The 14,403-nt window shown below is 36.9% G+C and overlaps 2 protein-coding genes across 4 annotated transcripts in view; both read right to left on the bottom strand.

The window, feature by feature from the left end:
• Positions 1-14,403, bottom strand: part of LOC129283632 (uncharacterized) — an 81,501-nt gene that overhangs the window by 54,468 nt on the left and 12,630 nt on the right. For 2 of the 3 annotated variants that reach the window (XM_064096142.1, XM_064096140.1), the window contains exon 2: positions 96-1,031. The exons of the other annotated variant lie outside the window; for it this stretch is intronic. The gene's annotated coding sequence lies outside the window, so the exon portion shown is untranslated. The remainder of the gene's footprint in view (positions 1-95; positions 1,032-14,403) is intronic. 3 annotated transcript variants of the gene reach the window in all.
• On the bottom strand, positions 376-4,150 carry LOC135153081 (uncharacterized). The gene is made up of 3 exons (XM_064097877.1): positions 4,131-4,150; positions 733-965; positions 376-611 (listed from the first exon to the last, which is right to left on the bottom strand). The coding sequence occupies exons 1-3, from the start codon at positions 4,148-4,150 to the stop codon at positions 376-378; spliced, it is 489 nt and encodes a 162-aa protein (XP_063953947.1).

Genomic DNA, 14,403 nt, shown 5'->3' with positions numbered 1-14,403 from the left:
TATCAGGTCCTGTATTACATTTGTACAGGCAATGAGCTGTAAATTAAGATAATTGTCTCATTTAATTCAAAGTGCTGAAAATGTGTGTTACTTACTCTTCCAGGTGTCTGAATTACGGCGTGACCATCTTCCTGGAGCTTCTTCCAAACGACGAAACTGGAGGCCCTTTCCACTGATCTTTGAATATCTACACTATGTCGTATTGCTGCTTCAGTTGCGACTCCAGCTTCTTGAAGAGCTCCTTTTTGACGTTCTACTGGCCTTAATTTCTTGTAGTTTGCATGTATGTTCTGAGAATGTTTGCAGGAGGCCAGTTTTACCACAAACACAGTAAACCTCAAGTTCACATAAAGTTGAAAACGTGGACTACATCATCTAGGGAAATGTTCCTGCTACAAATTGGACATGGTGTGAAACTTTACATTTGTTTTTTATGAAGTATTTACCGAGGCACTCACTGCAAAAGTTATGTTCACAGCTTGTTTGTACGCTTGTACCACATCCCAAAATACACTGACATATTGCACAGGTGAATATATTACAGTCATGTCCATGAATAGTTGATAATAGCTCAGAATTAGGAATGACAATACTTCCTTTAGCTTTATGTAAAAATGTTCAAACAAGTTGCCAGCTTGTTTAGTATACTCTTGAGATTTTGTCTTGTGTAAGTGATCGTATACATGTGTACTTCCTTTTTTTTCTTTGGAATTAGTCTTTAGTTGTGATTACAGATGCGGCAATTGTTTCTCTGATGTTCAGTCCACTGAATTGCTGTAAAATGCTGTGAGTCGTAGTTTCTTTTTCCAGATGACTGGTGCTGATCTTTTCTTAGACATTTTCGGCATAGATGTTTGGGATGGATTTCAACTTGATCATCAAACGTGCTTACATCAAACACTGCAAGAATTTCTTTCCTGTATCTTTCAGTTGCACATTCTTTTAATTTCTCTGTAGCATGTACCCTTCCAGCACATAGATGTCAGTACTTGTACATGTTTCTCAAAACTCTTATTTGCTGATGTTGTTGTCTAATAATGAACAAAAAATTATCATAATAAATTTGTCAGATTTGATGGCGGAATATTCAATTAAAAAAAAATGTTAGCAACTGTAATACATGTACAGCACATTTGGCTTGTTGAAATAAACTGTCCCAGGAATATAAGATCTTCATCTAAGCCAGGTGCCCATGAATTACATAAGGGGCCCGTTGCATAAAACTTTTTACCTGAGAAAACTCAGATTGTTTTTACCAGAGTTTTTGCCCTGTGTTAAAGTCAATGGCAGAAATCAGACTAACCTTAGTTTTCAGTTTTTACTAGAGTTTTCTCAGGTAAAAAGTTTTATGCAACAGGCCCAATGTCTATCAAATAAACTCTTCGCTCCTTAATCTTATCTACATGTAGTCAGTTTCTTGTTGAGGGGTCTTATATCAAACATTATGCAATTTTATAAATAATGCCTTTGGTGACGTTTTTTTAAATCAAGATCATATGATCAAAAGGGGGAATCCAATAAGCCACCACTCCCGACAAAGCAATTTTAAATTTGCCTGGGCTTTATTTGTTTGAATTAATACGGTATGCTGTTAAAATAGATCAAATTCCGAACAAAAGCTGACAAATTCATTCTTCAGGAGGGCATTAAAATCTTAAATTAATGTATTTTGAAGTCATGTGGAATGGCTCTGGTAGTCTTGCCTGCATTACATGAGTCAATGCAGAAGCAGTGCAGTCACGGAAATCAACTAGGGTGAATAAGAAATACCATTCATAAGATAATAAAATACTAAGTTCATTGATCCTAAAGTACCTTTAACCTTGATGATGTGACCTGAAACTGGTGCAAAATGATCAGTGATACTAATGTCCAGGTATAATGAAAAAGGTCAATACATTGATACATTTTAAAGTTATTACATTTCAAAAACTTAACATTACGGTTAAAGGGTAATCCAGCCTTGGTCGTAATATGTCGTGTTTGAAAGGAGAAAATATATATAACAGAAAGGTAAAAGTTTGAAAGAAGTCGGACAAGCAATAAGAAAGTTATGGCTGTTTTAAAATTGAGATACCTAAGACTATGTAGATTTCAAACTGGCAACTGGGTAAGTAAATAATGAGTAATGACAAGGGGCAAGGACAACTTTCCCTTAGGCCATGTACTTTATTATCAGCATGGACCTACTAGTAGGTCCAAGTTATCAGTGATTTGTGGTTTTTTTGTAAGTACCCAATGCAATGGGGCTGTAATTGAAAGATAGCCCAGGTAGTACGTATATTGTTTTACATCCCCATAAAAGAAAAATATAATTTGAAGTAAAACTTTTGAAAAATGACATTTTAGCCATTTTATGTATGGAAGAGTAGGGGAAGGCGGGGTAAGTTGAGCATAGGGGCAAGTTGAGCCACCGCCCCCAGGCCAATAATGAATTAGTTAGACATTATGGTGGTGTCATGTATTGATGACCCATTACATAACCCTTAACCCCACCACATTGTTTTCAACTTTGAAACAAAAAGTACTTTTTTAGAGGGAAAAATACAAATTTCAGCCAAAAAAGTAAAAAAGGGTGTGAAATAGATAAGTGTTTTTTACACACACACTTCTTTACATATAATAAAGCATATGAACAACATTGTCAGTCCAAGTATGGATCTTCATTCTTGTCACAGTTTTTTACATGATGGATACATAAGAAATGTGTGGATGCGAAATTATCGCATTAAGTTCGGACTGGGGTAAGTTGAGCCAGCAAACATGGGGCAAGTTGAGCCATGGTAGTTCGTATGGTAATGTAAATGAAAACACAATCAAACCTTAAAAAGCCATCGATATGCAGGCAGAAAAGAGCAAATTCACATGACAGTTCTTTTACTTTTAGAGAATGTTAGTATTTTTAGAGAATTAGCAAGTGAAAAGACTTTAAATAAAAAATTGACATGCTGGTTCTTCCCGCATACATTTTGTACATAGTTTTTGTGGCTCAACTTACCCTCGAAGGTGGCACAACTTACCCCACAGATGGGGCAAGTTGTGCCACTTGACATCGTTTTTTTTCAAAGGTCACAACGACTTTCAGTGTGGGGGTAGAAAGTTGAATATAGGTGAAAAAGATTTCCCAATTATCATATTTAAAGGCAAGGTACTTATTTCTACAATATTATTAGTCATATCAATTCTATCATGCAAAATGCAAAAAGTGTCACAACTTACCCCGCCTTCCCCTACTTGTCTTACATCACTATGACTTCACATTTATGGCCGATTTGAAGTTTCCATGGGTATAGTGATTACCAATATTCACCACTGTGAACAATTCATAACTTTCTTATTGTTTGTCCAATATTGTTCAAACTTTCACCTATCAACTTGTCCGATTTTCCTTTTTCCTCTAAAAGCGAGTTTTTATTTGGGTTGGATATCAGATTTTAATGCCCTCCTGAATAATAAATGTCAATGTTGATACCCCCAACATGGTCAAAGTTCATTTACCCTTTGACTTCAATCATACAAGTGTAAACTCTTGCAAGACTATAAGTGATACAAGATTACCCTCTAGGCAACCCCCCTATACTGGTACTTACCTGTGTTAAGAAACTGGCACTCGATTCACGCGCATTTGGGCCGCCCTAGCTTAGAACTTAGCATTAATATCATGAATTTTTTTTTATCTACAAGGTATGTATAATCTTATGAATACATTAATAATGTTTAATCGGTACTCACTGGTTCTTTTGTTTTATTTTCTGTTAATTTCCAACGCTCTGGTCCCAACTCTTGCGACTAGTCCTGTCGCGGTAGACAGCTGCACATTATTTTTTATTTATAAATAGAGCGCCCCTTACGATAGTTGATAACAACGCGGCCAAATCGTTAGGTTTTTTGCACTGTGTTCAAGGCTTTTTTTTTGGTGGTATTTTGTTAAATAGCGCCTTTTACGTCAAGTATGAAATTAATATTACAGAATATTTTTTAATTGTAGAGATATATAAAATATTATACAATATGTTATTCTATATATATTTTATAATAAAATTTATAATTATTGACGTCTTTCAAAAAGGATAACCGACCGATCAGGTGACGACTACACGTATCACGTGATCTGAAAATCAACTACGTACCTCTTGATCGCACTCGACATGACTGGACCGATTGCCAAGAAAAGCTGGATAAAGGACTCAAATGTAAGTTTCCCTTTATTTTAATACAATGAAAGTAGGAATAGGATTACATGTCATGGGCAATATTTTAATCAATCATTAACATCTATCGCTGGGGATTTATTCGATCTTGGTATTCCTACAGTTTCAGCTTCTTTAAAGTTGACTGAACTTATTGGGGGCACTTTTAAAATGGTATAAAACGCCCATTTCGGCCTGATTATGACTCGTGTGCAGTAATTAGCATGGGTCTTTAATGGACCCCTGTCAATTAACCCCTTGATTAAAAATTTTTGTGCCACCTCTATCGCTGGGGATTTATTCGATCTTGGTATTCCTACAGTTTCAGCTTCTTTAAAGTTGACTGAACTTATTGGGGGCACTTTTAAAATGGTATAAAACGCCCATTTCGGCCTGATTGTGACTCGTGTGCAGTAATTAGCATGGGTCTTTAATGGACCCTAGGGTCCATGGTTAGATGCACATCTTTTTAATGATAGCAGAAACCTGCTCGGAATTTTTATTTTCATTTCTTATTGAAATGCCCTAAAGTTTGAGATTGTGATGCACACTTGCAACATCTCGCAATAATGCCATTTTAACAGTAATTGACCCCAAAAATGAGTTTTATAACTTCAGCTTTGATTTTTTTCCAAATCGCTCGCTCATTATGTTCTCTCGCGAAAAATAAAGCCCAAATATAATCTTTCCATAATCAGAAGTCACTTCAAAAAGGCTTTTCTCTACTCAATTACAAAAAAAAACACAATGACCTCACGCAGATGATAATCTCATGGTGAAAATATCACCAAAGTGCCCATTTTGACGCACGAGTGTCATTTTTGGCTTTTCCCCCTAAACGAAAATTCGTTCGGCAGCCCTTGCCTTCCCATCCTCATAACAATTGAAAATCAACGGTGTTTCACCCCCCCCCCCCTCCACCACACTTGCCCTTCCTCTGCTTTCCCGGTTTTCATTTTTGGGATTAACGAACCTTCGGAATAACGAATCTTATTTCGTTTTCGGATTAACGTACCTTCGGAACAACGAACATTATTTCGTTTTCGGATTAACGAACCTTCGGAACAAGGAACCTTATTTCGTTTTCGGATTAACGAACCTTATACGTTTTCGGATTATCGAACCTTCGGAAAAACGAACCTTATTTCGTTTTCGAGTTATCGAACCTTCGGAATAACGCCACAAAAATTAATGTTCGGATAAACGAACCCTTTTTCGTTTTCGGAATAACGAACCTTCGGAACAAGGAACCTTATTTCGTTTTCGGATTAACGAACCTTCGGAACAACGAACCTTATTTCGTTTTCGGATTATCGAAACCTTCGGAAAAACGAACCTTATTTCGTTTTCGGGTTATCGAACCTTCGGAATAACCGCGGCCACAAAAAATAATGTTCGGATAAACGAACCCTTTTTCGTTTTCGGAGTAACGAACATCGAGGTATATGCAATTTACGTGTTTCGGAATTACGAACCTTCGGAATAAAGAACCTTCTGAATTACGAAGTGTAACCCATGTAAACAGTCACACATTTCAGTCTTTGACTGCTTGTGATTGTATTTTGATCGTTTTTATTGCAATAAATAAACAAAACATTGATAAACTTTAAAATTCAAATGACTTCGTTATTTGTTATCCGATTTTGATGAAATTTTCAGCATTTTGCTTTGGAAATTTTACTCTATTTATTTAGCCTGGACCATCCCTTTAATATGGTTTATTATTACCTCTTGTCCAGTTTCACCTTATACCATACAATCTGGAGTAAATCTATTCACAAGAAAATATTTTTCTGTGTATAATTTTAAAATATGGTCTATGCACTCATTGCCCAAAACTTCACAACCATACAGTTAAACAGATAAAATCAGATGATCAAATAAAAACACTTGAGTGTCCACAGAGAGCTGAAATTAAGAGTCATAATCAGGCCCAAAAAATTGGCGTTTTATGCTCTATTCAAAGTGCCCCCAATAAGTTCAGTCAACTTTAAAGAAGCTGAAACTGATAGGATCCCTTCTTCGAATAAATACTAAGCGATACTGGGGAGACAAAAATTTCTAATTATAATAATAAACAGCTCTTGTATAGCGCATATCACGATTATGAATAATGTCTCTATGCGCTTCCAAAGGACTTGGATATTATTACCCCAGCTGTAGCTTGGCAGCCGTAATTACTAAGATTACAGCGCACACGCATTTCAAGGAATAAATTCCTGCCAGGTACCCATTCACCTCACCTGGGTTGAGTGCAGCACAATGTGGATAAATTTCTTCCCGAAGGAAAGGGTTAATTGACAGGCGTCCATTAAAGACCCATGCTAATCACGGCACACGAGTCATAATCAGGCCCCAAAAATGGGCGTTTTATGCTCTATTCAAAGTGCCCCCAATAAGTTCAGTCAACTTTAAAGAAGCTGAAACTGAAAGGATCCCTTCTTCGAATAAATACTAAGCGATACTGGGGAGACAAAAATTTCAAATGAAAGGGTTAATTGACAGGCGTCCATTAAAGACCCATGCTAATCACGGCACACGAGTCATAATCAGGCCCCAAAAATGGGCGTTTTATGCTCTATTCAAAGTGCCCCCAATAAGTTCAGTCAACTTTAAAGAAGCTGAAACTGAAAGGATCCCTTCTTCGAATAAATACTAAGCGATACTGGGGAGACAAAAATTTCAAATGAAAGGGTTAATTGACAGGCGTCCATTAAAGACCCATGCTAATCACGGCACACAAGTCATAATCAGGCCCAAAAAATGGGCGTTTTATGCTCTATTCAAAGTGCCCCCAATAAGTTCAGTCAACTTTAAAGAAGCTAAAACTGAAAGGATCCCTTCTTCGAATAAATACTAAGCGATACTGGGGAGACAAAAATTTCTAATGAAAGGGTTAATTGACAGGCGTCCATTAAAGACCCATGCTAATCACGGCACACGAGTCATAATCAGGCCCAAAAAATGGGCGTTTTATGCTCTATTCAAAGTGCCCCCAATAAGTTCAGTCAACTTTAAAGAAGCTGAAACTGAAAGGATCCCTTCTTCGAATAAATACTAAGCGATACTGGGGAGACAAACATTTCTACTGAAAGGGTCAATTGACAGGCGTCCATTAAAGACCCATGCTAATCACGGCACACGAGTCATAATCAGGCCCAAAAAATGGGCGTTTTATGCTCTATTCAAAGTGCCCCCAATAAGTTCAGTCAACTTTAAAGAAGCTGAAACTGAAAGGATCCCTTCTTAGAATAAATACTAAGCGATACTTGGGAGACAAACATTTCTAATGAAAGGGTTAATTGACAGGCGTCCATTAAAGACCCATGCTAATCACGGCACACGAGTCATAATAAGGCCAAAAAAATGGGCGTTTTATGCTCTATTCAAAGTGCCCCCAATAAGTTCAGTCAACTTTAAAGAAGCTGAAACTGAAAGGATCCCTTCTTCGAATAAATACTAAGCGATACTGGGGAGACAAAAATGTCTAATGAAAGGGTTAATTGACAGGCGTCCATTAAAGACCCATGCTAATCACGGCACACGAGTCATAATCAGGCCAAAAAAATTGGCGTTTTATGCTCTATTCAAAGTGCCCCCAATAAGTTCAGTCAACTTTAAAGAAGCTGAAACTGAAAGGATCCCTTCCTCGAATAAATACTAAGCGATACTGGGGAGACAAAAATTTCTAATGAAAGGGTTAATTGACAGGCGTCCATTAAAGACCCATGCTAATCACGGCACACAAGTCATAATCAGGCCCAAAAATGGGCGTTTTATGCTCTATTCAAAGTGCCCCCAATAAGTTCAGTCAACTTTAAAGAAGCTGAAACTGAAAGGATCCCTTCTTCGAATAAATACTAAGCGATACTGGGGAGACAAAAATTTCTAATGAAAGGGTTAATTGACAGGCGTCCAAAGACCCATGCTAATCACGGCACACAAGTCATAATCAGGCCCAAAAAATGGGCGTTTTATGCTCTATTCAAAGTGCCCCCAATAAGTTCAGTCAACTTTAAAGAAGCTGAAACTGAAAGGATCACTTCTTCGAATAAATACTAAGCGATACTGGGGAGACAAAAATTTCTAATGAAAGGGTTAATTGACAGGCGTCCATTAAAGACCCATGCTAATCACGGCACACGAGTCATAATCAGGCCAAAAAAAAGGGCGTTTTATGCTCTATTCAAAGTGCCCCCAATAAGTTCAGTCAACTTTAAAGAAGCTGAAACTGAAAAGATCCCTTCTTCGAATAAATACTAAGCGATACTGGGGAGACAAAAATTTCTAATGAAAGGGTTAATTGACAGGCGTCCATTAAAGACCCATGCTAATCACGGCACACGAGTCATAATCAGGCCCCCAAAAATTGGCGTTTTATGCTATATTCAAAGTGCCCCCAATAAGTTCAGTCAACTTTAAAGAAGCTGAAAGTGAAAGGATCCCTTCTTCGAATAAATACTAAGCGATACTGGGGAGACAAAAATTTCTAATGAAAGGGTTAATTGACAGGCGTCCATTAAAGACCCATGCTAATCACGGCACACGAGTCATAATCAGGCCCAAAAAATGGGCGTTTTATGCTCTATTCAAAGTACCCCCAATAAGTTCAGTCAACTTTAAAGAAGCTGAAATTAAAAGGATCCCTTCTTCGAATAGATACTAAGCGATACTGGGGAGACAAAAATTTCTAATGAAAGGGTTAATTGACAGGCGTCCATTAAAGACCCATGCTAATCACGGCACACGAGTCATAATCAGGCCCAAAAAATGGGCGTTTTATGCTCTATTCAAAGTGCCCCCAATAAGTTCAGTCAACTTTAAAGAAGCTGAAACTGAAAGGATCCCTTCTTCGAATAAAAACTAAGCGATACTGGGGAGACAAAAATTTCTAATGAAAGGGTTAATTGACAGGCGTCCATTAAAGACCCATGCTAATCACGGCACACGAGTCATAATCAGGCCCAAAAAATGGGCGTTTTATGCTCTATTCAAAGTGCCCCCAATAAGGGAGCTTGTCAAAAGTCCATGCACCGTTTTTGATCGTTTTTACCGCATCCGGGTTTTCGCTTCGGCTTTTCCGCCCAACGCTCCCTTGTCTTCAAAGGAACGGCCGCCATCAAAGGCCCATTGATGCCACCGTTCTTTTGTTCGTCTTTCCTGCAAGTCTTAATTTCTGTCGAAAGACCGAAGAATCTATTCTAAATAGCTCCCTCTACGACCAAAACAAAGGCGTGCCTTCATATTTACTGTCGGATCGGAGAGTTCGGGTCACTGTGGTTCGCATCTATAATGGAAGTTCGGGTGCAGTAAAGCCACGGTAGCTTAATCAAAAATCACGCACGTGTCATAAATCGTTACTGATCTTTCGAATTTGCTGCAATAACCATGAAAACCTCTTTTTTTTTGCAATTGGAAGAGAGTCAATTCAGGATGTTTTAGGTGGGAAAATAAGATTCCACACATTTTCGTTTCGTAGGCCCAAGCCATTCGTAGAATTCACTTCAACTTGGAATATTTATTATTACTCGCATCTGAAACAAGTTTGGAGCCCCCCCCCCAAAAAAAAAAAAAAAAAAAAAAAAAAGGAAATGGAAAGATGAAATGACTATGACCGGAACAGCTTGGCACTATTAGGCATAGATAGATCAACGATTTATTAGAAACTGTAAGAAATAGTTTGTTCAATTTTTGGACGGGCAACCATTTCCCCAGGATAACATATTGTCTCAGTCTTAAATTTCCTTATCTCCTTGTTTTAAAGAAGCGGGACCAAAAGAGAAGATGAAAAGAGGAAGAAGAAAACTAAGAAGGATAGGGAGAGAAAAGGAAGGGGAAACAGAGAGATAATAAAAAAAATAATATTGGGGTGGAGGAAGAGGAAGGATGAAAAAAATATGGAGGAAAAACAGTTGAACGAGAAAAAAAAACTAGGAAATTTGAGAGGGGAAGAAATTTAGGATCGACAATCAACGGGAGAGGGGGGACAAATTGAAATATGGAAATGGATAGAGACAGAAAATAAGGGGAAAGAAGAAGAGAGAGCTGGTGGACGATGGGGGGGGGGGGGAGAGAAAAAAAGGGGGGAAAGGGAAAGAGTGAAAGGGGAACAGAGGGGAAGACTTGCAGTGGCGGAGGCTGGATGTGTGAAAAGGGCTAAATTTTCCAATAAAATTTGATTTCATACCTATCACATCACAATCATTTTAGGGCCATGCTCATATAACCAAGGAGATATCATCTCCTTGATATAATATAGTACTCAAGAATGGAATGGTGACATGAACTTTTCTGACCGGGATTTACCAATGTAATTATAAACTTAAAAGCTTTGAATCATCATCAAGAAGGAATGTAAGCGGACAAAATTCAGTTAAAAAAATAAGAATAAACTAAATGGGAGGCTTACAAGTTGCATAAATTGTGTGTGATTTTTTTTTCATCAAAAAGTATGTTTCTTGGTATTATTCATTGAATGTGTGACTTTCGTGACGTTCAGTATTTTTCATTTGTCATAATCACCAAGGCTACCACTACCACATTCACCATCACCGCCACCACCACCATCATCATCATCAGTGTTGATTATCATCAGCAGCATCATTATCGTCAGCAGCAAATCATCTATGTCATTATCATAGTTATTGAAATTAGGATCATTTTGGTAAGGAAATAATGAAAGGGACTGAAAAAAGGGTTGTAGCGGGAAGGGAAGGGGTGAATTTGTTCTAAAGTAAAATCAATGTGAGTAGAATTAACTCTATGTTTTTATCTATATTGCAGTGATGGTAAAAATCAGTACAATACTAGGATGCCATGATGTTCAATAATTTAAACTTCAAATTTCAATACTTCACGGGTGAAGATATGGGGCCGTAAGCTTCAGGGTAATTATGTAGAATGATATTAACATTAGATCATTACTCTAAAATAGATGAAAGATAATTATTTATCATCTATATCAGGTTGTACACAACTGGCCTACAGCAAAAGCAAATGGGGCCATGGTATAGTCTTCTCCAGCAAGATAATTTAACATTATTGACCTTTCAGGATTACTTGGCATTAATACTCATCGAACTGTTCTTAGTCATTGCCCAGTCCTATGGTCATGAAAGAGCAAGATCACTCACCCGTGTAGAGAATAATTAATTGACAATGGCATGCTCAGCGGGTTCGCTATAGACCACAATGAATGGGAGAGGCGCTCAGAGAATAGTTCCCCATATCCGCTGTCGTGATTATTGTCATAATTTCAATAGACGAACCTACTTCAAAAGACCGTTGGCCCGTCCGATGGGGAATCTTTTGTACTATAGTATATTAAAGTGCGTGTATACAGTAACTACCGTCCCGACTTCTTTCTTTCACCATCATCGAGTAGCGATTAGCACGTAAAACCGCATAAATTATCTCACAAAACGGATCTAATGTTCATGATTACCATAATCATTACTATTATCTTTCATATATTCTTAATTATATAAAATATAAAATTGATATTGGAGAACGATTGTAAATAGATAATGAATGAATGATGATGGTGATGATGATAATGATAATTATAACTTTGAAGTGATATTAACAGACATGATAATACGAATAATAATATCAGTGATAATGTTGATGATTAAATGATAGCAAATGAAGATGATTGGTATATTTTGCGGCAATGAACCATGTATAACTTGAGACGCGTTTTTTTCTTTTTCATGTTTGTTTTAAAAGGGTTTTCACATCATGATCCTGAAATACATAGATTATATTCAAATTAAAAATAGAGAGAATGGATGGCCTTCATCTAATTTTGGAAAAGATTTTGCGGGTTCTCAAGTCGAACGCAGTATCAAACATGATTGCATATCGAGGTCGATGCGATTTTTATATCGACATCATTCCCCAGAGTCTATCAAGTTATGAATTTGTGTGCATTTTCGCAAAATTGGCATTTGTAATACGAGATTATTATAATGTTAGAGTACTGTAACATCCGAACTGCATGCCATCCCGGCTACGTACGTTTTGAATACATCGGCCATTTCGATTTCTGGATGCATGATACCATGCAATTAAAGCGGTGTACGCCTGAATTATATTGATTGTATTAATTTTATTATAACGTCGACAAACATAATTCATCAGATTCTTATGCACATATAGTCCTACGTCTTCTGCTTGATAGAACACTGACCCCCCCCCCCTCCCCCATTAGAGCGAGAACAATGAAATTGCGCTCTCTCATTAATATTGATTTCGATACGCACGCCATTAATTAATAATAATTTACATTATTTGTATACCACTTAGCACAAAACGTTTATCTAAACGCTAAGGAAAAAATATATAGAGAGAAGGAATTTCACCAAAAATAAAGTAGTTGTACAGTTCACAGTAGGCTGTAAACAATTGAGGGGCTTCACATGCGGAGAGAAAGCTATATTTAACAAAAAAGGGTTTTAACACGGATTTGAATTTCTCTCTTGAATTTGAATTTGTTTGTTTAATACTTTTTGGTAGATTGTTCCAGAGTTGGATCCAGGGGTGGGGCAAGGGGTCCGCCCTTCCTCCTCCCCCTATTGGCAGAGCAAAAAAAGGGGGAAAGGAAGACCAAAAAAAGGAAAAGAGGGGAGAAAAATGGTACACATGAGAGGAGGAAAACGAGTGAATAAATAAGATGAGGGGCAGACTTCGAAAACAATAAAAAAAAATCTGTCGTCATTATATAAAATTTTCGCTCGTGCTTCGCGCTCGCATTACCTTTTAGGTGATTTACATATATGGAACTTTAAATATCAAATTTTGAAGTCGATATACATATCATATTTCAGCTCGGAAATCGAACTTTAAAAAAAAAAGGTGTTTTGTAAAAATTTCTTTTTTATTGTCTGAATGTTTGAATATTAACATTTTCTGCTTGCGCTGCACGCTCACAAAATTTGATTTGTCAGGTACCTATTATTTTCCTGTATGCCATATATAGCGCGCGCTGCATGCTCGCATTTTGATTGGTGAGTTATAAAAAATTAAATATTAATTCTATAACAAACTACTTAAAATCTCCATTTTATGACAGTTTATCAACAATTTTCGGCTGGCGATTTGCGCGCACATTGATTGTTAAATATATTAACTCATGCATCTTATTCATTATTACAAAAGTGCTTTAAATGGCCAATTTTCAGGCTATAATATTGACTGATTTCTCGCTCTGATTAGGCTTATTAGATTAATAAATTAATTTAATGATAAATTGTCCCTTTTCAGAATGAAATATCGACAGGTTTCATCTCGCGCATTGATAGGAAGAGAAATAGGAAGACAGTCATAATTTTCATACGATGGAATAATGTTCTTAGAATGTCCCGGTCCTACATGTATGTCAAAACTCAAAGTAATAATAATGAAACATACCAGCTCCTTTAACTGTGATCCATATCCACTCACAATTTTCCTACAAATCTCGAATTTTCCGCTTGCGCTTCGCGCTCGCATCAGTTGCTTTGTTATATATTAAACTTTTTCATGACTACAAAAATTTCAATTCTTCAGGTAGAAAGGTCAAAATTCAGCTCGCGCTTTGCGCTCGCATTATTTGACTTTTGAAATATGTAACGTCTTCATGGCTAACTGCAATCAGCCGTTAACAGATTTTTTTTATCAAAATGATCAAAGCGTATATTAAATTTATTCATCTCGTTTAGGATTACAAGCATTGCCAGAATGCCATTTTAGGACAAAATACATGGAATAATAATAATTAAAAAAAAATAGCTCGCGCTTCGCGCTCGCACTATTTAAATAAGGCTTATGAGATTATTTTACATTTATTTAAACAAACAAAAATCAGATTTGAGCGGTTGATCGGGGGTAATGTGGTTAAAAAGACCCCCCCCCCCTTTGGCGAAGGCTGGATCTGCCCCTGCAAGTGTACTCACTTTTTGAGAGTCACAGCAAATATCTGTAATATGAATATGTCGTTCACACACAAGTAAAGACCTTAATTTTTTAACACCACGTTTTAAACGGGTCAAAATGCCCTATTTTAGTGACAGCTTTTTTGTCTAAAAAGTGTTCAAGGTAAAATGTGCCCCCACCCTTAAATCTGCCACTGATTGAATACATCTAAATCATTCAATTATAGACACGTGTTGTCCAGAATAATGCATAAATCAGAATGATTAATATATATATAATAAGCTTAACGTTTTTACTT

Source organism: Lytechinus pictus, chromosome 3, assembly GCF_037042905.1.
Source record: "Lytechinus pictus isolate F3 Inbred chromosome 3, Lp3.0, whole genome shotgun sequence".
Lineage (NCBI taxonomy): Eukaryota > Metazoa > Echinodermata > Echinoidea > Temnopleuroida > Toxopneustidae > Lytechinus > Lytechinus pictus.
This window is presented reverse-complemented; position numbering and strand designations above follow the sequence as displayed.

Bases quoted from the DNA above. Each gene is read 5' to 3' on its own strand.
- LOC135153081 (XM_064097877.1), bottom strand. From the start codon at position 4,150: ATGTCGAGTGCGATCAAGAG. The intron at 966-4,130 runs GTACGTAGTTGA...ATGTGCTGGAAG, and splicing joins ATGTCGAGTGCGATCAAGAG to GGTACATGCTACAGAGAAAT. The intron at 612-732 runs GTAATCACAACT...TTTGAACATTTT, and splicing joins GAGAAACAATTGCCGCATCT to TACATAAAGCTAAAGGAAGT.